The sequence below is a fragment of the Artemia sp. Qi Xiang Cuo genome, chromosome 19 (genome assembly GCF_049724085.1).
Source record: "Artemia sp. Qi Xiang Cuo chromosome 19, ASM4972408v1, whole genome shotgun sequence".
Taxonomy (NCBI): domain Eukaryota; kingdom Metazoa; phylum Arthropoda; class Branchiopoda; order Anostraca; family Artemiidae; genus Artemia; species Artemia sp. Qi Xiang Cuo.
The window spans coordinates 23,625,360-23,649,152 of NC_142812.1; the positions used below are offsets into that span (position 1 = coordinate 23,625,360).

The following is a 23,793-nucleotide window of genomic DNA, read 5'->3' on the forward strand; positions in this document are numbered from 1 at the left end:
TATGAATGTATCTCATACGTTAGACAAATTAAAAATAGCGATGCTACCAACCTGATGAAAATCTTCTATCCCGAGAAGGACCGTTTTAAAAGTGATAAATAATTTCTGAGACCACACTGGCTAATCATGATAAACAAAAAATCGCGACGAAAGGAAGAAAACGAGGACAATTTACAGCCAGTGAAAAAATTGAAAAATTATGAAAATATTTCGGTCAAGACTTCTGCTTGACCGTCCTCAGTGCAGAATAAAACTGATAAAAATATAAAAAACCAAACCTTAAAATAAAAACACCAAACTAAAATTGGACGAAATTCACCGTTTCACCGTTACTAGGAAAGGGTCGTCCCATTTTAGTTTGGTGGTTTTATTTTAAGGGTTGGTTTTTATGTTATTATCAGTTTTATTCTGCACTGAGGACGGTCAAGCGGAGGTCTTGACTGAAATATTTGCATAATTTTTCAGTTTTTTCACTGGCTGTTAATTGTCCTCGTTTTCTTCCTTTCTTCGCGGTTTTTTGTTTAAAAGTGATAACATTCATGATAGAATACGACAATATCAAAGCAGTGAAAATTTGCAAGACTTCAGACCCTAAACACTTTCAAGTGGTAAAATAACATATAAACAGATAATTAAAAATATTTCTTTTTATTTTATTTTTTATTCGAACCACAGTAAGATACTAATCGATACCATATTTATGAATGTATCTCATACGCTAGACCAATTAAAAATAGCGAAGCAATAACCTGGTGAAAACCTTCTATCCCCGAGAAGAACCGTTTTGAAAGTAATACAATTCATGATAGAATACGAAAATATCAAAGCAGTGAAAATGTGCTTCAGACCCTAAACACTTTCAAGTGGTAAAACATCATATAAACACCTTTTTAAAAATAAAAAATGAAATTGCTGTAGCATAGGTATCGATCCCTTGTCTTCAGCAGGGGGTGTTACACTTGATTGGGGGAAAATCATGCGACGCTTCCCGTGTTTTCCCCCAATATTTCTCTAGGCACTCGTTTGGAACTGGTCTGACTTTGGCTGAGTTTGTGGAGTCACACCAATGACCTTCGTCCCCCCCCCCCGAAAATAGCAGCGATATCAGGACTTGAACCCCCACCCCGAAGGGAGGTTTTTGGCATACCCTTACTCCCCCAAAAAATAATTATAGTATTTTAGTATGCGCAAATACATGCAGAAACTGCATCTTGTATGATACCATGGGTAATGCCCAAGAGCTACTAGTAACCTTACAGAAAACTTTCATGTAGAATAAAGATTCATATAGCAAACACTTTAACTATTTGTCGATAAGCGAATTTTGTTAATTGTAGTTTCCCAATAATTGTAGTTTCCCCAGCAATTTTTGTCGGTAAGCGAATTCCGTTAATTGTAGTTTCCCATTAATTGTAGTTTACCCAGCAATTTTTGTCGGTAAGCGAATTCCGTTAATTGTAGTTTCCCAAACGTTCCCCAAAACACCTTTTGGTGAACTTTTAAATGCGGGATATGATTTCTTTTACAGAATGGACGGAAACATACTGTGTAAGGTATCACATTTTCATTTCGATCGTTTTTTTTTCATTCGTTAATTTACAGCAGATAGATCCATTTCGTATATAACGCTGGTTTTTATACTTGAACTAACAAATGACGTATATATAACGGTACCATAAATAAAAGAAAACCTCTTGTATGGGTTTGCTGACCGGTGGTCACACAGTTAAACCTTCCATAGCTTGTTCTGAGACAAATCGAATTCCAACAAAATCTTTGATTTCTTAATAATGGATCCTTAAATTTTACACTTTAGTAATCTAATATGATGCATTTGCAAAAACATGATATTCTTTTATATACGGAGAACAAACTCTAATTTCTATCATTTCGTCTATTTCTTTAGGAAGCTTCCTCACTTGGGATCAACTATCCATGGTGCTTGGTGTATTTCCGGCACTACTTTTCGTTGGAATGTTTTTCGCACCCCCTTCACCAACTTGGCTTATTTCCCGATCAAGAATTGCTGATGCTAAGAAACACTTAAAGGCTCTAACAGGAAAAGACCCAAATGAAGTAAATTTAGAAAATCTGCTACCCAACAATCAAGACAATTATATTAGGGCTGAACATAAGCTGCTTCAAATTATTCAGAAACCAAATTTAAAAATTCTAGGAATTAGTGTAGTGATTATGATCTTTCAGCAATTCAGTGGCATAAACAGCATTATATTTCATACAGTTTTGATATTTGATTTGACGGACGCTGGTGTAAATAGTAAAATTTCGACAATTATTGTAGGTATTACCTTGCTCGTTTTTACTGTTGTAGCAACAATAGTAGTAGGGCGTTATGGTAGGCGGATTTTGCTAATGACCTCGGGTTTTATTATGTTTCTTTCAACTTTATCTTTAAGTTTATTCTTTTATTTTAAGGAATGGATTACGTCTGATTTTGGCTTTCTTCCCGTTCTTTGTCTAATTATTTATATAGCTGCTTTTTCTGTTGGTTATAATAACGTCCCTTTTTTACTTATGGGAGAATTATTCCCTAAGAATATAAAAAACATTTATAGCTCTTTTTCTATGATGGTACATATAAGTTGCAGCTTTTTAATTGTATACAGTTTTCCAGTATTAGTCCAGGTTGTTGGCCCAAGTGTATTATTTCTAATGTATGCAGCAGTTAATTTGATTGGAGTGCCGATTATTTATTTCATACTACCAGAAACAAAAGGCAAAACTTTAGATGAAATAGAGAATATGTTCAGAAACAGGAGAGGAGAGTCCCCAACAGATGTTTAAAATAGTTCTAGAACTTGACACCAATTCGGTTTTACATTGGCCATTCAAAATAAAGAGAAAAAGATATCTTAGTCCCCTTTAATTCGGTCCTGAAAATTGTGCAATAGTTCCATTTATTTATTTCTGTGACATATCACACATTGACGTGATATATCATTTTCGTGAAACGTCATGATGTCATGACACCAAAGAGAAAAAAGGGAAATTATTTCTTTGTAGTTCCATCGTGAAAATTGGGTTATACTTTCATTTGTACGATTCTGTGACGTAGCAGGTGTTGACTTGATACGTCATTTTCATGATAGGTCGTGGGACGTGTTTTTGTGAACCAATCACATCGTTCCTTAATTTTTCCAATTTACGAAGATATAAATAACACCGACTTTTAAACCCTAATTAGTTCTTCTGTGTAAAATTAAGACAGTAAATTGCTAAATGCCACTAGATTGGTTCTCCTGTGTGAAACTTTAAGCCAGTAAAAACGAAAAAAGTTTTACTAGTCACAAGATATTTTACAAGTAAACTCTCAGTAGTTCAAAGGAATTAAGTCGGCAACTTATATTTACCTTTATTGGCGATGTTTCCCAAAAACAGTTTTCTTGTAGATTTAATCAGCGTGACCTTCAGATAATGTAGAGAAAATATGGTTTCTAAGAGGGTGTGAGGCCCGTAGATTAGACGTGACAAATGTTTTGATTAAATGAATGGTAGAGACACTAATATTTGTAGTAAATGATGAGTATTAGAACACAAACATAAAGTTTCACCTTTTTTGGGCCTCGTTTATTAATTGAAAACTATTAAAGCATAAAATTAAAAAAGAACGTTGGAGAAATAAGGAAATTCGTTTGAAAGTATTTCTAATTAAGCTTTGACAACCTTTGACTAAAAAACATATTTGTATGAAAACTTAAAATATCTTGTCTTTAATTATCTTGTTTACCTTACCTTTATTTTTAATTGCAGACTAAAGGGGCGTGTCTACAAGGTAGTAATACACGTTTTTTCTTTCTTATTGCCAATAAAGTGACTAGAACGAATAGAATAGCCTTTCTAGAGAGCCTTTGAATAGCCTAGTAACGTAACAACACATAGAGTGAAGTCCTATACTTATATATTTTCTTAAATAAATATAATGGATAATAAATAAATATAAAGCACACATCTCAAGAAGAATAGACTCTGATTTATTCTAGTAGTTATTAATATTATTTTATTTTGTCTTTATCTATCATATAGGATGACATTGAGACTGATGTTTGAGATCTTCTCTTTATTTTTGTAGCCGGCTTTCCTTTTTTTCGAGTTTTCTCGAGTTCTGTGGGGGCTTACCTAAAAGTAACTTAAGTTCGGTAATTAAAAGCAGGGGCGTAATTTTCTATGGGAAACGGGAGGGAAACTGGTCCTCCAAGATTTAAGTTTGCCCACCCAGACCCCATTTTGCCCCCGAGCTGAAACTTAGTTTCTCTAAAAAAAAATTTCAAAACTAAGATAAGCCTGCTTAATTCAAGCATCCACAGAAAGGGGTCAGTTTTCTTCAGTATGTCTTTACCTTTTTTATTACTACATGGCTCATTTTTCAGTTTTCACTGTCATTTTCAGTTGATTTGGGAAAATTGGCTCTAGCTTTGCTCCCCCACGCGGATTACGCTACTGATTAAAAGGTGGGTCAGAAAGGAAAACTTTCTTGTTATCCACACATAAGCAACATACATAAACTATTATTTTCAAAATGGTTTTAAAATGTCACAACAGAAGATGCACCTGCTTCTATTTCCAATACTTCCATAGCAAGCAGGTATCTAGGATTTTTGTTCGGGGGGGGGGGGGTTACCCGATTTTTTCTCGATTTTTTTTTATAGCATCTTTTTTGTGGTAAGGTTTTGTCTTTACAGGTATTTTTTAGACTAATTTTCGACTCGGTCAAAAATTTCGGGGGGGAGGTTCAAACCGGGTAACCCCCCCCCCCTGGATACGGCCTTATTCCATAGAAACAATCCACCTGCGAATGAAACAGCAGGGTATCCCCAAGAAGTGTATATATGTTCCGGTGAATGTCCCAAATCGAGTTAATGTCGACATTCATGCTTTGCGATTCAGCTTTTTCATCCTTACGCAACCTATGATGGTACAAGTTAAAGTAGGTTAGGTTAGATTATGTTATTTTAGATTAGGTTAGGTTAACTTAGATTAGGTTATATTTGGTTCTAAATATCAGAAATGGGTTAAGAACCTAACCCTTAACCAACCTAACCTCGTTTGTTTTATTTCAAAAATGTGCAGACGTTTACAAACATCATTAAACTCGTTCTATTGTTTTACTCAACGGTTTTTGTTGATTTCGTATAGATAATATTTGTTGCAAAAAGCCTGCGGGCCGTAGCAACAAAATACAGCCTACAAACAAAGCTCGAGGAAAAAATACAACTCTAGATAATGAAAAAACAAAACAAAAAACAAAGCAAGGTCAACAGTTTAACCGACGAACAACAGGCATAACAAAATTCAGCTACTAAGAGGCTTGAAAACTATCCCTTCAAACATAATTCCCTGTGTTTGATCCCTATACGAAAAAACTTACACAACTGGTTAATCGCAGTTGTGTAAGTTACATTTCATCCAGCCAGAATAACCAGACTAAGATTTGAAGATAGAAAATGTAGTTTAAAATGCTGTTGTAGTTGTGAAAATGAAGTTGAAGTGCAAAGCAAATTTGAGGGAATTTCAAGAAGAAACACCGCCGTGAGCTATCTGCATTCGAATTAGAGACACTTTTGAAGATGATGAAATTCCAATTGCATTTTTGTACTTCCAGTAGCATTTTTAATTTTTTTTTTTTTTTTTTTTTTTTTTTTTTTTTTTTTTTTTTTTTTGTCGAAGTGCCTGGCTGTTATTGTTATGTTCAGAAGTTAAATCTGAAAAAAATAACTATCACCAAATTAGTTAATAATTGTTTACTATTATTTAAAAGATGTATAAACTTTTTTGGACACTGTATTTACCAAAGGTTGCATACAGATTCACATCATGGTCAAAGCTCTGCAGTAGGTGTCTCTCATTATAATGCAACAACAAGCAGTTGCTGGGTGTGAAGTCTCGAGCTTTCGGTGGATTTCCAGATGCTTCAATTAGACCTCACCCCCGCACCATCACCAATTGTTGGTATTTATGCCTTGTTTTGTTTTTTATTTAAGAAATTTTTAGTCTCAGGTTTATTATCTGAAGTCAAGGTAAAGGAATAAATTGACGGGTCACATGTCAAGCTTAAAATGGGTGTGTTTAGAAAAATGTGCTTAGAAAACGTCTTGGGTGAGCGTCCATGTTCTCTGAATTTGAAACTCCTCCAAATGGAGTACAGGCTTTTCGTCGAAAAAAGCTCATCGTTTTTGCGCTTACAGGCTGTACTCAATAAGCCTTCTGGCTTATTGAGTCTCCCCTCCAAGACCTTATGGATTCTATTTTATTTTTCATGTTTTCGTATCATTTCCATATGATTTGTGCGGCAATGCCCTTTCTATTAGTTTGGTTGTCCCCCGCCTCCTGGATCCTGCTTAAATAAATTCTTATGTTTCTACCTGGACACCTGTGCTTTTCAAACAGTTGAAGAAAAAACTTTAAAGATTTTTATTTGCTATTGTTCTATAAAAATCTTATAATTTGGCGCCTTATTTTTCTCTATTGTAACTAAACCGTCCGATGCTATGCACAGACAAGCTATTAGCAGTGTTACCAACACCTCAAAACAAAATGTACCACAAATTGCATGAAAAATGTACCAAAGATAAAAAAATTGTACCGTATCCCAAATTTTTTTCCGCGTGTTACGCGGAGCGTAACATGCGGATCGTTGGTGACATAAAGTACTATCTAAAAAGTACTATAAAGTACTAACAATACTATAAAGTACTATGAAAATTTTGCATAAGAAATTTTCATAAAGATAATTTCTTAAACCACATTGGCCTGATAAAACATAAAGAAAGAAAAACGAGCAAAAATGGGGTTTTTAAAGGCCAAATGAAAATACTGAAAACACACAACAAAGCGAATAATTTTTTGGATTTTGTGCAAATCGCGGACATTGGCGAATAGCTCGCTTTTAGGGTTGTTAGGTATTTGGTTTTAATTCTTATAAATTTTGGCTTTTTTGAATTTTATTAATCTTTTAAGTTTTTGGTTTTTTCTTTGTTTTTTGGTTCTTTTCACATTGATTTTCAGCGTTTGTTTTTTGTTGGTTTTTTCTTCGGCACTTTCCTTGGATACATTATTTCGTTTTGCGCTGAAGAAGAGAGGCATTGGTCATCTCAAAATATTCGCTCTCCATTCCTTTGTTTTTCTTTCTCTTCTAATACAGTACATTGCTCCTGAAAGTACTTGAAGAAATTGTTCGGAGTAACATATATTACTATAGAAACATTTTACTACAGATCAACAAAAGTCGTTTCGGCCATTTACGACCATTTATAGCACCGCTTGAAATTGATCCCAAATAACGATTTTAATACAAATCAGGGGCTAAAATTGCATTTTAACCTTGTATTCTTACAACATATTGCCGAAAAGCAGTTGCTGAGACCTGATTTTCCATTTAATAGTTTGCATAAAAATCCCCCTTTTCCCTTTTATGAAGATCTCGATAGAGGGGAGGATCGTTCCTGTAGCCCTACCCTAATATAAGCTACCGCCTACAAACAATACAGGAAAAAAATTCTTTTTAAATTGAGACTGATTAAAGAAATGACTTTGGGGGCTATGGTCTGGTCTAGCACGTACTGGAGATTGTAATGTTGAAACAATATTTTTCTCCAAAATGCCTTTAAAAGATACTCAACTCACCTTGTAAGGTCGAGTTTGATATATCCCCACGAATGGTACAATAGAGGCTCACCATGTCGTTCACTATTTTTTAAATCACCTTAAACATCTAGATAACGGCATCTTTTATTTTTAAAACTGGAACTGGCTTTATAAGCTTTGGGTTATCTGAGTTTCCAACTACTCTATACTGCAAAAGGTATACATCAGAAAATAATTAAAAGTATGACATTAAACATCACTATCTGAGTCAGAAGCCATAGCGGCACTTGCAGTTGCAGATTTTCTGTACCCTTTTCCAGTATTTTGCCAGTTGGGGTATGTCACCATGCTCATGGGGGGTTTCCAGTCCTTGGTAACGACTCGTTTAGCACCCAGAACAGCCGAGTCTATTTCTCAATTTTGTCTTGTTTAAATTAACAGCTGAAAAAGCCCTCTCGGCAAAAGCAGAAGAATATGGTAGGAGAAGCATTTTCATCATGAACTCAGCAAGGAATGGGAAACTTTTGAATTGAGGACCATCACATCGTTCCAGTACTTTAAACCGGAAATAAACTGGGTCAGAATCTGCACATTTCTTGAGATCAGCGCAAAATGGCAGCCTTTTTCATTCTTTGGCAATGTTTTCCACATCATTCTCCTTGGCCAAATTTGGAAAATGGACAAGTAGAGGGACAATGCTTAAGTTTGAGTGGTCAAGAGACATAGCTATCTTTGGGTCCAGTCTGTCTAAGTTTTTAACCGACGAGTATTTTGAACTGAAAAACCTTTTCCTAATTTCGTCGCTCAGTTTTATCATATATTCCGTAAAAACTGTTTTGAAGGAAGTTGCAGCTGATAACGAAATTTTGTTGTTAATAAATATAATCTCTAGTAACACGACTACCACGGTCTACTACTTTTATGTAAGTGTTGTGGGTCCCTGAGCTGTATCAAAGGTGCTTCTGTCTTCTTCCCATAGCTCGGCTTCATGAAGTGGTTGACAATCTCTTTATACAGCTCACTAATTCTACTGTACAAGATGTGGATTTTGGTACCCTGTGACTGAAACAACCGATTAAGGTCAGTAACAAATGGTAGGATATATGTGAGGAAAGCAAAATAAGCTTTGAATGTCGGGGACAGCAATTTTTCGAGTGTAGCTGTGGCTTTGGCTGGCTTGTTTCCTTCTTTAAAGCTTCCACTCGGGAAGAAAAGTATCAAACAATCCCATTGTTCGAGATAACGCATAATAACTGGAAATCGGGAAAGCCACCTAGTTGTGACATGGCGCAGGATTCTGTGTTCGTCAAGCTCCATGAACTTCTGCATTTCGACAAACTCACCAGCCCTTTTGGGGCTTCTGCCAATGTAATTGTAGAGGTCTTGACAGAATGCTTCTACGTCTGTAGGTAGCTTATGACTTGCTGCACTGGCACACAAATGGATGGAGTGGCATGTACACCCAAGAACAAATAGGTTTGGTAAATCAAGGAAAAGCTTTGCTTGCACACCACCTTGTACTCACATGATCACAGATGCATTATCTGATCCAAAACCAATTAGATTCTGCTTCTTCAGATTCTTCAACCAATTGCAAGAATGAGTCCTTCACAACTTTCTTCCATCCACCATTCTTAGCTTCCTTTACTTCATCGACATGACGAATAACAAAAACTAGGCTTTTTGAATTACTCACATCAGTACTTTCATCAATGATTACCGAAAAACAGTTCTTTCTCATCAGGTTGCACAAGTCCACATAAGCTACTTCTCCAATTATTTTATTAATCACATGTGTAGTTTTTGTACGACCACACTGAACACCCTTTGCAATATCCGAGTCAGAAAATGCTCTTTTTAAGTTTTCGGGAAGCTCTTTCATAATATTGATTGCCAAGTTATGCCTTGCCAGAAATCCACTTAAAATCAGTTCGACCTGCCTGATTTTCTGACTTCTTAGAAGCCTGTCATTCGTTTCTATACTATGTATTGAGAACTGTACCATGGGAGCAGTACTAAGTGTTGCAGACACCTTTTTTAAATGAGTAGGATTGCTCAGGTGGTGCTTAATATGAAAACTACTACCTGCTAAGTTGGTATTACACAGAATACAGTGAAGCTGTCCTGTGTGGCCTTTTGCGATGTACTGTTTACCCTCAAGGTCAATATTCCAAATTGGTGTAAGTTTTCTTTTGTCATTCTGCTTCCTTTTAGTGTCTTTCTTAGCTCCAGCAGCCGTCACATGTGATTCTGCTTCATCAGTAACTGAAGGCGTTTCGTCATCTTCTAAACTGTTGCTACAGCTAGCAACAACAGTTGAGCTGTCTGACTGAATTTGCACTGCACTGACTGAATAAGCACTGCTACAGCAGTGCTCGCAGACCGGCTCAACTCTGAATCTGTAATAAAACTCAACAACCCGATTGCTTCTTATATTTCTGTCTCGGTCTAAATCTTCCACTTCAGAATACTGTTCTCTAATATTGATCTAAATAGGTGAGTATGTATGAGATTCTTCTTCACTGGTTTTATTACTGACTATGGTCATGCTTTTTCTTTTTCTCAATGTTTCTGAAGTTCTCCTAACTAGACAATCATTAACATTCTGGGAGCTCGTTGTTGGTTGTTGGCTATAAGAAATCTCAATTATATGGCCTGTAGGACTTGGAGACTGATCCTTGTCAATGCATAAAATTTTATTCTGAGGTGTCTGTCTTCCAATAGGCTTGAAAAAAATGTCAATAGATGGCTGATCTTTACTCATCTGAAAACGAAATTCGATTATGTTTCTCAGTCTGTCTAGTACATTAAATCTTACTCTATTCTTCATCAGGTTATCGATCATCACATTAATGTTCCTCAAGGTTTTAAAACTAATCTTAACAGTTTTTTCCATGCCCCTATTTGTTTCCTGCAATATTTTCAGTCATTATACACTTTGTAAAACATAACAAAATACTAAAGGTATGGTGCATTTGCTGATTTTCCACATATTTGTTAATAAAATAAACCGGATTAATGAAGGCTTAATGATTGGATATATTTAAAGGCTGACTTCTGCCAAATGTTCTAAGATAAAGTCATTAATTAGTGGGGAACAGCTGTCAACCCAGCAGCTCAAACAATGAAGTTATACGCTCATAAAAGTCAGACCATTTCCGTTTTAACAGGCCGTTTTCACTGAAAGTATTAGAACCCTTTTTTTAGGAGGAACTTTGGATCATGATAATCATAAGGGCACCATAATAAGTAAATTCCAACAGGGAATCTATGGAACTTTAGACCTGTATAACAATTAGGTGGATAACAATAACAATTAGGTGTATAACAATAAGGTGCGTGGGAGGGGGCTAGGCTTCCTCCCACGCACCTTTTTCCCAAAATCGTCTGATCAAAATTTTGAGATAGGCATTTTGTTCATCATAGTTAACAGGCCAAATAAACATGCGTTCGGGTATAACATGCCCCCCACAGCCCCAGTGGATAGGTCTTTAGGTTATAAATTTGGCCATTGTTTGGGCATAGTGTTTGTTATTGAGATGTATGCATACATTGTCGGGTGGGGGGGGGACAAATTTTATGCTGGGAGGTTTTCGACGGGTAAATTTTTCATGGGGAGGAGAGTTTCCAGAGAGTGAATTTTGCAGGGGAAATTATGCACTGGGGGAATTTGCCAGAATTCTAATACAAAGTATTTTTTTTTGTCTTGCTTTTTCTTTTCCATCTCAGTATTATGCGCAGAATGATTAAGAGTTATTGTCCGGGGTAAATTTACACCGATATTGAATTGTCTTGAGGAAGTTTCTGTGAGGAGGGGGTTTCTCCATTGAGATGGGGCCAGATTTCCTGGCATTATTTAAAAACGATCAGAAATTTAAAAAAAAAACAAGTTTTTTCAACTGAAAGTGAGGAGCAACATCAAAAATTAAAAAAGACAAAAATTATTACGTATATAAAGGGGGTTACCCCCTCCTCAACACCTCACTTTTTACGCTAAAGTTTGAATTTGGTCCCAATTCTTTAATAATGACTCCTGAAACACATGGGCCATTTAATTAGAACAATAGGCTAAGACGCATTTTTAAAAGTACTAAAAAACTTGAGCGTAAAGAGCAAGGTGTTGAGTAGGGGGCAACCCCCTTTATATAAGTAATAATATAAGTAATAATTTCTGTTCGTTTTAAGTTTTAAACAAGTAAAATGAATCATTTTATGCAATTCTGAAAAAAAGATAGCTTTCACTGCTTTCAAAGTTTGGTAACTACAATATACAATATATATGTATATATATGTATATATATATATATATATATATATATATATATATATATATATATATATATATATATATATATATACGTAATAATCTATATACCCCTTTATATACGTAATAATTTTTGTCTTTTTTAAGTTTTGATGTTTTTTTTTCTTTTTTTAGATTTTCCGACTATATATATATATATATATATATATATATATATATATATATATATATATATGTATATATATAATATATACGTAATAATTTATATACCCCTTTATATACGTAATAATTTTTGTCTTTTTTAAGTTTTGATGTTTTTTTTTCTTTTTTTAGATTTTCCGACTATATATATATATATATATATATATATATATATATATATATATATATATATATATATATATATATATATATATATATATATATATATATATATATATATATTGTAGTTACCAAACTTTGAAAGCAGTGAAAGTTATCTTTTTTTTTCAGAATTGCATAAAATGATTCATTTTACTTGTTTAAAACTTAAAACGAACAGAAATTATTACTTATATTATTACTTATATAAAGGGGGTTGCCCCTTACTCAACACCTTGCTCTTTACGCTAAAGTTTTTTAGTACTTTTAAAAATGTTTCCTATTGTTCTAATTAAACGGCCCTTGTGTTTCAGGTGTCATTATTAAAGAATTGGGACCCAATTTAAACTTGAGCGTAAAGAGCGATGTGTTGAGGAGGGGGTAACCCCCTTTATATACGTAATAATTTTTGTATTTTTTAAGTTTTGATGATTTTTGTCTTTTTTTAGATTTTCCGACTATATTCAGTATTTTGTCTTTATATAGTTGCTCCACTCCTTTACCCCAGGGTCGGTCCTTCCAGTATATATGTCTATACGACCCCGGATCTGGCACCAGTGTATGATTCATTGACTGTATTTTTGTTAGCTAAATATAGTCCTTTATTAGATTCCAGGGGAAAAGGAAGGAAAGAAATAGACGCTTGAATAGACATTAAAGCCACTATTACAATTTAAATAGTGAAGTCTTCCGGGAGCTATGGTAGTCAAATTGTTCTCATAAAATCACTATGTTTTATGATGACTATAATCAATAATGGATTATATCAAGTGAGGATTGACCACTTCCGTACTTTCGCAATCAAAGTGCCAGAACATTGATTTTCACTAACGCTAAATTCATATGAAAGTTGAAGGTGTAGAGCATATTTACTACCAAGGTCAGCTTTGAGATGTGTCTTGGAAATTTTTGCGAATTTTGGCCATGATCCTACTCATCTTTGTTGTTGTCACTTAGTTACAGTCATAATTACGATGATGAAGATACCCATTTGTCTGGTGGTATGAAATTGAAATAAGCAATAAAAGTCAAAGAATGGAAAAATGTTCATCTGAAATTTTATGAGAGAATTTTTTCAGACCGTATTTCAAACATTCAGGTATATGTTCTCCCTGAAACAAGCGATTTGTGCGACAAACCTGAAGTTGCAACTTACGCCACAAGGACTTATATTGCTGGAATTTAGTCTCAGACCTATTCATTTACAGAGTCAGAATTAATATTATTATTATTATTTATTTATTCCCCGTCAAAAAAAGGTACAAAAGACGGAGTATTAGTAAAAAAGAAAAAAGCACAAAAAAAACTTAGATATTTTCTTAGAGAAGGTTCTAAACTTACTTGAAAAAATGGGAAAATTGTTTTCTTTTCTGCGATTTTTCACCAATTTTCATGGTGTTTTTAATCTAGAAAATCTTATGCACCGAGTTTCAAAAAATTTAATTGGTAGATAGATAGAATTAATCTCAGCTATAGAATGAGATTATAATTTTCGTCTTTCGTTTATATGATAAAATCGTTGGAGAGCAGAAAAATAACAGACCAAACGGGAGTTCAGTTCAACCGGAATTCAGCTGAACGGGAGTTCAGTTAAATGGAAGTTCAGGTACACGCACACCGTACAGATATTATGTCAGTTTTTAAGTCGATTATATGTTTAACTCTATAATTGAAAAAATAAATAGTAATAGCATAAACTTTTGGTTGAGATCATAACTAGAAATAGTTCACTTTTAAAATACCCCTTTTTTACTATTTTCACTTAAAAATGCCTTTTAAGGCATTTTCATTAAAAAAAAATAAAAAAGGAAAATTGCCTCCTCCAAAATTTTAAAAAATACATTTGCCTCTCCATGCAATTTGCAAGTTGACGCTCCTGTCTCTATCATTGCGAATTTTTAAAGAAGAAACATTACTTAAAAGTTTCTCTTGCCAAAATTGTTACAAAAGCTTCAGAAATTTTTCTTGCAATTAACTGACCACAGTCAAATTAGAACTTAGCTAATTGGATTTATGGAACTCGTAAAAGATATATGGTTATGTGTAGTGAGTAATGAAGGTGCTCTGTATAAATCAGGACATTATTTTTCTTAGGACAGTTTTAACAGGTTATTGGGCTTCATCGTGTGCTCTAGTCGGACAGGCGCAGAGTAATTCAGTAGAAGAAAGGGTTGCCACTGAGAATTTTCAGTATCCCCAAACTGACTTGCTCAATATCCAAAGATGAAGCAATTTGTTAAATAATAATAATACTATAGTTAGTAATTTTTAAGGGCTAGATTCAACGTACCTACTTCCGAAAATACCAAGCGCAGGACTGAAATCCTAAGATGTCAAGAAATTCCAATGAGTGGTATCCTAGAGGCTTCAAATCCTTTGGAAATTTTAATAAACTAAACAATTATCGTAGGAATTACGGGGGAAGTTCAAAAATCTTCAGGTTTCGGGTTTGACTAGGCTTCAGGTTTCGGGTTTGACTATACACAAAATTAGTACAAAGAATACAGAGATGCAACTCGTGCGTCTCCTTTAATAATAAAGAAAAAAAAAACAAATTGCACTTCAATAACTCTCACAGAGTACAGAGGTAGAAAGAAAGAAAGGAAGAAGAAAAAAAAGAAAGAAAGAAAAAAACAAAGAAAACATTGACTCACGGAGATCGGAAAGGGATTTACAAAACGAATTATAAATAAATCAATAATGCATTCAATCCCTGCTACTTTAGGCGGAAAAAACTATCTCTTTTGATTTCTTTTTTATATATATAGAGTGATGGTGATTCACTTGCTATATCAAATAACTTAGATTTGTAGGCAATCTTAGCTTATATTTGAGGTCCAAAAGTAACTGTTGACGCCATTCTTTTTAATAGATGAACAATTTAATTTTCTTATATGCCTCTCTTTCTTTCTCTCTCTCTCGCTTTCTCTCTCATCTCCCTCTTTCACTCTCTTTCTCTTTCTTGGATTTTTCCTCGTATAGACTCTGACGACACTGTAATTTAATCAAAGCTATTCACATTTTCTAGATTTATCGTAATCACTATTTACTCTTTCATTTTGCCTTACTTGCTCATATTTTCTTTCCTTTTTCTTCTTATATTGGTAGGGTTTATTTTTTCCTTTATGTTTGTTTGTTTTAGAATTGCTGACACATCCTTCTTCGATAAAATTACATAAGCTATCAGTTCTTGTAATTATCTTATCTAATAAATTGACTTTCAACTCTATACTTTTGATGATGCGATCTTATTTGGAAACAAATTTTTGGGATAAAGGGTGTGCATAATCATTGTCACAGGGGTAGGCCTATACTATTTTATACCTTTGACACTGCTTTTTCTGCCAGCACGCCTAGTTTTGCGGGTGCCAATAAGTTAAGCCGCTTTAAGCCCACCGAAAGCAATGTTTTTAACCAAAAGCAAGCTCAGAGAGTACAATAACAAAAAGAAAGGTAATGAAAAAAGAGGCCAATCAACAATATATTAAGGCAAAGTGATTTATTACCATTAGATAAAGAAAAATGAGCTAGCTAGCGTATATACGAAATTGATTGTACTAACCCGTGGCAAAAGTGAGATATATTTATCCTTAAGTGCGGGGAGGGGGGAACAAAAAGCTCAAAAGTATAATTTTTGATAATCGAAAGGGATGTCTGCTAATAAACTAAAATGAAGGCAAACATTTTTTTCACACGGGATAATAGAAGTTTTCTCGGATTTCCCCATCCAGTGTTTGAGGTGGGAGGGTTAAAGTCACAAAATAAATAAAATATCTCATTTTAGTTGGTACCCTGTTCTTTTTATGCTTTCTTGGTAGGAAATAACAGAATCTAAAAGCCTAAAAAAACTGACATAAATACTGCGAAGAATCAACAGATAAAAAAAGTATATCGTAATAGTAGTACTACTACTACTACTACTGCTAACAGGTCCTTGCAGCACCAAGCCGCCTGAGTCCAACACAGTCAAGGTTTGCATGCAGCATCTGGACGCGGTCATCATAATTAAGCATTTTCAAAGAGTAAAGAGACTCTGCCTGTTCGCAGAACATCTTTATGTGGTAAAATGTATGCTTCGCTACCTTTCAGCAGCAGGCCAATAGTAGTATATAAAGTCTGTGAAAATTTACCTGCAAAAATCGACAAACTTTCCGTTTTCCATTCGAATTTACAGAACTCTTTTCGACAACGAGCCTCTTGGGATATAGCACTTAGAAAGACAGTTTCACGTAAAAAGGGCACGTAAAAAGGGAGGCATCAAATCCTGACACCCAAAAAATCCAAAATTTCCCGAATTTCTAGGCACTTTGTATTATTTATTTATTACCCACCTCACACGATGAGAATTGCTCCGTACTTACCTGGACTTTAGACTGCTGGACTGCCAGAAGGTCTTGCAACAGAACAGTAAGTCATGATGAGAAGTCTGTAATACAGAAGAAGCGTGTTATTTATATTTGGTAATATTGCAGTTGGATATTGTGCATAATTTTTACTTGTGTTTCTCTCTCACTCCCTCTTTCTCTCTCTCTCTTTCTCTCTCTCCCTCTTTCTCTCTCTCTCCCTCTCTCTCTCTTTCTCTCCCCCCTCTCTCTTTCTCTTTCTCTCTCTCTCTCTCTCTCTCTCTCTCTCTCTCTCTCTCTCTCTCTCTCTCTCTTCTCTTGTTTAAAACTACCAAACTCGCCAAAAAACACCTTAGTCACTAAAGTTTATAATATGTTGTTTTAAATGGCTGTTATCTAGCTTGTGGGATATTTTGTTTTCATTTTCGTTTTTTATTGCCCGAATAACCCCTAACCCTATGCAATATATCTATTTCTATAGCCACTACTATAACTGCTAATAGATCACCACATCACCAGACTGCATGAGGCCAACACAGCTACGTATGCTCTTTCTCCGTCCTAATCTATTCAAAACCTCCCTCTTTACCCTCGCCCAGGAAGTTCCCATTTCTCTTAAATCTATCTTTACGACATCCTCCCACCCCAACCGCGAACGACCTGCTACGAAAAAAAATTGTTAACGTTTTGCCCCTTCAACCAAACTTCAAGGACAAACATATTTGCATAAACTAAAAATTAAATGGTAGCTATTCTTCCCAAAATATTTTACTGTTGCGAGAGAAGTCGCACTAAAATGATTTAGTGTATTATTTGGATGGCTTAGCTGAAAGTCAGGCATAAATTCTGTATTCAAGGCATTGGAGGGGGAGTTTTTTTCTGGCCTGAAATTATCCTAACTCTTGTTTAAAGCTTAATTTTTAATGAAACTAATGCCCCAAGTTTTGACAATAAATTTAAAGTTTAGCCTGTTGTACAAAATAAATAAAAAAAGAAGATAAAAAATACACAGCTCTATATTTAACGCTGGCTGGAGACCTAACAATAAAAGACTGATTGAATAAAATATCGTAAATAAGGAAAAAATAATCAATGAGCAATTAAATTGTTATTGGCATTACACTTATGTCTTGAACTTACAATAGGGATCAATTGAAATAACACCCCTGAAAAATTTGCTTACATCATTATACTCATGAATCCAGTACCGGTTTTAGGCCTAATAATCTGGGGGAGGGGGCAAGATATACCACAAGTATACTTTTAATATAACATAAACAGAATTAAATATCAGATGTCCAAAAAACTGGAGGGGGGGGTAGCTGCCCCCCTGCCCAGGCCTAGAACCGCCACTGTACGAATCGTAAGTAGAAGAAGACAGAATGAACAAAAATAATTTCATATTTAGCTAAGAAAAAACAATCTTACAAAAAAAGAAATATAATCTTAATCAGATCAGAATAAAATAAACTGTCTGCTCATCAGATCTGAACTGGCAGTTCATTTATGCACAAGTAAGCCCTAGACCAGCAGATTCCAGCTTAGGAGAGGAAATGCAAGGAGGGAGGTCTAATGGATCCCCAAAACTCATTTATGGGGAGGGAAGTCTAATGGCTAATGTTAAGGGCAACAATTTTATGATGCAAGTTTTGCTAAACTATTGAAATGTGCCGGAAATTTTTAAACAGAAATCTCATTTCTAGCAGATTGCATATGCTTAATAAATCTCCAATCAATGCAAATTTGATCTATCAAAACCCGTGCATGAAACCTATTAGACAAAATGAAAGAAACAAAAAAAGAAGACATGCACAATTTAAAATAATACCAATGAACTTTTAATTTGAACGCATTATCAGCGATGTGCATCGTTCAAGATCATGACAATTAAAAGCGATGAAACCTAATTACCGATTATTATTTAAGTAAGCTGAATAATTGAATGTCGGATTTTAAAGCTTGGTTACCTTAGGACATCTATCTCTGAAGAAAGCAACTGAGAAGCGTGCCAAAAATTTTATCTGAGAATGACAAAATATAATATATACAGTCCACTATTGCAAATGTGCGAGGAGATGGTTCTGGAACATGCCCTCACCTGAGTTCTGGAGATTTTTTCGGTTCTGTCCTTAATTTTCTATAATATTCGCATGAACAGCCTGTATTTTCTTGGATTTAGCCCCCTCTTAACAAATTTATGAATACTCGACCGTCCTCCGCATATCTTACTATCTACGCGCACCCATGTCAACAGCTGTTATGTCTTATTAGACGTAAGAGCTCTACTGTTATTAGAAAATATATACACCCGCTGGTTATCTTCTGCTGTATACGTTTGATCACACGTTTAAATAATACGACCATATAATGGGATAGTATCCAGGGAAGGTTTAACGCCCTCCCTTGAGTTTTGAGCTAGGAGGTTATCAGTCGCTAATCTTGTATCAGGATTTTCCTGGTACTCCATTCAAAAGAGACACATTTTATCTTTAAATTTACTTCTTATCGTAACTTCTCTTGAAATAATCTCAAAAGTTTTGTATTTAAAAGCCTGTTTGAACAACTGTAGAAGAAACTTAGATAAATTGTCTTTAAGTCACTCCCCGTCACCTAAATTTTGATCCAAGTTCAAATCTAGTGACAAAACAACAGCCACTCGCGAGGGGAGAAGTCAAGAGATAGCGGTAAATTAAAGTGAAGACCCTCGTTTGTGAAGAGCAGAGCCGTTCCTACGGTTGGGGTCGCCCGGGAAAAAATTAATTGCAGCGCCCCTCTCCCGACTCCAATAAACGCAAAAAAAAGCCGAACCAAAGTGGAAAACTTGATCAAAGCTGGCAACCCCCCCCCCCACTGCATACCCCCCACCATGGTGCCCAGGTCGGCTTATCCCAAGTTACCCCCCCCCCTCTTGGAACAGCTCTGGTGAAAAAGCCGTTTAATATTAATTTCTGGTCACTCAGCATAAAAAAAAAAAATTAACTGCCGTCTTAAGAGCAAAATCGGAATAGTACTAAAAGCAATAAATACTTATGTTTTATTTCTATAAGGAATTAAATAAAAAGAATAAGTTTTTTTTAACTGAAAGTAAGGAGCGACATTAAAACTTTAAACGAAAAGAAATTATTCTGTATATGGAAGGGGCTATCGAAAGTTTTGAGACACAGTCAAACTTTAGCGTAAAGAGCGAGGCATTGAGGAGGGGACAGTCTCTTTCATATACGGAATAATTTCTGTTCGTTTTAAGTTTTAATGTCGCTCCTTACTCTCAGTTAAAAAAACTTGTTATTTTTATTCAATTAATTAAAAAACTTTTTCCACAAAAATAAGTTTTTCAAAGAAAAGTAAAGAACTCCATTCTTCCTTCCCATTCGAACCCATATGCCTTCCCAAGGCCAGAACATAATTTGCACTTTACTGAAAAAAAAAAATAAAAATGAATTTGCAGTGTCAGTTTAATATACATATACTGATATTTAGTAATCAAAATGTTAATATTATTTGATTTATTAACGTTATAAAAGTAAAAACATTTAAATTTTTTCTGTAAAGTGCAAATTTTGTTCTGGCCTTGGGAAGGCATAGAGGTTTTGCGCCCAACTTATGTTAATTTCTGCTAGTTTTGAGTTTGAATCGGTTTTTTATTGTAATTTCTGTTCGTTTTCGTTTTCATTTATTTATTGATGCTGGTTTGCGGTGGTTTCACGCTTGGTAAATTATTTGATTTCATTTCTGCCCATTCTTTGTTTAATGACTTCTTTACTTTTCTTTGAAAAACTTATTTTGTGGAAAAGGTTTTTTTTAATTAAATAAATTTTAAGAGCAGAAGTAGCCCCGAAAGTTTGAACATAATACCCTCAGTCGTTCTTGAGGCATTGTTGAGATGTCGTTTTGGCAGTAATTAATAATACAGTGCATGTCGATTGCATCTCAACGTGGCACATAGTTTTTAAACATAAAGGTAAACGTATAGGTAGGTATGCGAGGGGGATTAGTTGCCCACCATTCACTTTTGACTATTAAAAAGGTCATCAGCCCTTTCTATTTTCAATTGAATAAGCCTTTTTTGAAGTTCCTACGACAACTCCTTCAATAAGAAGTGCCCTGGTCTAAACAACAACAACTAAAAAATAATACATTATACCCACATCAATCTTAATTAAAAAAATTTCAAGCCTTCCAATCACTTTCGACTATTAAAAAGGTCACTAGGCTTTTCGATTTCCAGTCGAATGAGTCCTGTTTGAGTTTTTACGACAACGATTTCTATAGACACTTCATATGTCCCAACGGCACAAATTACAACCCTTAATCTACGGGCTCTAAAGGGGGTTGTAATCTTCTAAGACATAATTTACAGAACTTTCATCAACGTTGAACATAATGTTTATATCAAAATTTTGATTGGATGTGTTTAGGAAAATGGGTAGTCGCTCTCCCATCACTTTAAACGATTAAAAATGGTACTAGCCCTTTCAATTTCCAATAAAATGAGCCCTTTTGAAGTTTCTGCGACAACACTTTCAATAAAAACCTTATATGCCCCCAGGGAATAACTTACAACCCTGGCCCTGAGGGGGGGGGGGTGTCACCCTCAAGGATCTAATTTCAAGAACTTTATACTACGTTGAACACAATGGCTATCTGAAAATTTTCATTGGATGTGTTTAGGGGAAGGGTGCGCGTGAGTAGGTGGTTAGTTACCCTCCAATCAATTTCGACTATTGAAAAGGGCACTAGCCCTCTCAATTTAAAATGGAATGAGCCCCTTTTGAAGTTTTTATGATAACTCTAACTATAAAAACCTTACATGCCCCCAGAGCATAACTTACAACCTTTGCCCTGGGGGGCTCTGGGGGGTTTGTCATCCTTAAATATATACTTTCTAGAACTTTCAACTACGTTGAACAAAATGCTATCTCTAAACTTTGATTGAATGTGTTTGGGCAAATAGTGGGCGTAGGAGGGGGGTCAATTACTCTCCACTCACTTTCGACTATTAAAAGGTGCTATTTCAATTTCCAAACAAATGAGCCATTTTTGAAATTTCTACAACAACTTTCTATATAAACCGTATATGCCCCCAGGGCATAACTTACAACCCTTGCACTGAGGGGCTCTGAGGGGATATTTCCAGAACTTTGGACTACGTTGAACAAAATAGATATCTCAAAATTTTGATAGCATGTTTGGGGAAGAGGTGGGCATGAGAAGGGGGATAGCTTCCCTTAAATCACTTTCGACTATTTAAAAATACACTAGTTCCTTCAATTTTCAATTCAATGAGCCCTTTATGATGTTTTTACAACATCGCTTTCTATAAAAACCTTACATGCCCCCAGGGCATAACTTACAACCCTTGCCCTGAGGGTTGTGGGGGGAGGGGTTGTCATCCTTAAGGACCTAATCTCCAAAACTTTCAACTACATTGAATAAAATGGCTATCTAAAAATTTTGATTGGAAGTGTTTGGGGAAAAGGTGGGCGTGAGAGGGGGGTTAGTTGCCCTTTAATCACTTTCGACTATTAAAAGGGCACAAGCTCTGTAAATTTCCAATTGAATGAGCCCTTTTTGATGTTTTTACAACATCGCTTTCTATAAAAAAAAAAACTTACATGCCCCCAGGGCATAACTTGCAATCCTTGCCCTGAGGTTTGTGGGGGGAGGGGTCATCCTCAAAGACCTAATCTCCAAAACTTTCAACTACATTGAATAAAATGGCTATCTAAAAATTTTGATTGGATGTGTTTGGGGACAAGGTGGGCGTGAGAGGGGGGTTAGTTGTCCTCAAATCACTTTCGACTATTAAAAGGGCACTAGCTCCGTCAATTTCCAATTGAATGAGCCCTTTTTGATGTTTTTACAACATCGCTTTCTATAAAAACCTTACATAACCCCAGGGCATAACTTACAACCCTTGCCCTGAGGGTTGTGGGGGGAGGGGTTGTCATCCTTAAGGACCTAATCTCCAAAACTTTCAACTACATTGAATAAACAGGCTATCTAGAAATTTGATTGGATGTGTTTGGGGAAAAGGTGGGCGTGAGAGGGGGGTTAGTTGCCCTCAAATCACTTTCGACTATTAAAAAGGGCACTAGCCCTTTGAATTCCCAATCGAAAGACCTCTTTTTCAAGTTTCTACGACAAAGATTTCAATAAAAACTTATATGCCCCAGGGCATAACTTATAACCACAGTTTATAGACAGTAAGCTTATCGCAGATAATTTCTGGTCTTCGGTCTCGGTGCGAACAAAAAGCTCCTCCCACTTGTTTCTGCCTTAGCGGATTAGTCTGTTATCGTCAATCACTGAGAAATGGTTACCAAGTGCATTATTCGTAATTGCGAAAGCAGAAAAAAATTTGGTGAGCCAGCCAAGTGGTTTGCAAGTGTCCCATCTCACATGTATGAATTAATTTATATACAAATTATGACTTAATCTATTATTTACGTGGACTCAACTGATCGGCCTATGTAGGATTTTATAAAAATGGGGGCGGGTGGGTTGATGAAATTTGTGAAAATAATGAATTTTTTCTTCTTCTAATAAGTGGTGGAGTAGGTGTGATGGTTTCAGGGGCGGATCCAGGATTTTTTTAGGGGGGGGGCGCAAAAGAGGTTGATCCGACAAACTTACGTTGGGAGCAATTTTAATTATTGCAAACGTGCGTTAATTAGGTAAATTACACTACTTTACGGGGGTAACCCTCGCCCCCCCCCCTCTGGATCCGCAACTGGTAGTTTATCATTTTTTTTTTCACGTCGTGATATTTATTTTCTCAGATTGTAGTTCCTGTGATATTTGAAAAATCTAGTTACCTGTTTTGGCGGAGAGCCTAGATAAAACTAGTTTTGTTTTCAATCAATGTTTTCATATGAAATGGGCATACCTTTCCTGAACTTTAAACAATAAACACCTCTGTTTGAAAATCTTTGCACTTTCTGAATTTAGATAGCGATAAGGGTTCCTGATTGAGAACAATTTTAGGACTTGAGTTCTAATTATTGGTTGTTGTGGTAAAAGTTGCCACAATAGCCCTATCAAAGAAAATACCAAACGTCTGTTAAGAATTGTTTTTCGTAAAATTCTTAGGGAATTTTCAGAATTTTTTTTAATTTTTTTAATTTTTTTAAAATTTATTTAACATAAAACTTTTAAAACTGAAATATCAAAGCGAAGCACCAAACATCATAATCAATTGTCATCGCTTTATGGCATTGTTCAAAT

General features: G+C 35.2%; 1 protein-coding gene across 2 annotated transcripts in view; it reads left to right on the forward strand.

Moving 5' to 3' along the window:
- Window positions 1–5,120, forward strand: part of LOC148940629 (facilitated trehalose transporter Tret1-like) — a 54,486-nt gene extending 49,366 nt beyond the window's left edge. For both annotated transcript variants that reach the window (XM_089105195.1, XM_089105194.1), the window contains one exon: window positions 1,907–5,120. In XM_089105195.1, the coding sequence (XP_088961321.1) occupies window positions 1,907–2,805 (899 nt within the window). In that variant the 3' untranslated portion in view covers window positions 2,806–5,120. The remainder of the gene's footprint in view (window positions 1–1,906) is intronic.
- The last annotated feature ends 18,673 nt before the right edge of the window (window positions 5,121–23,793 follow it).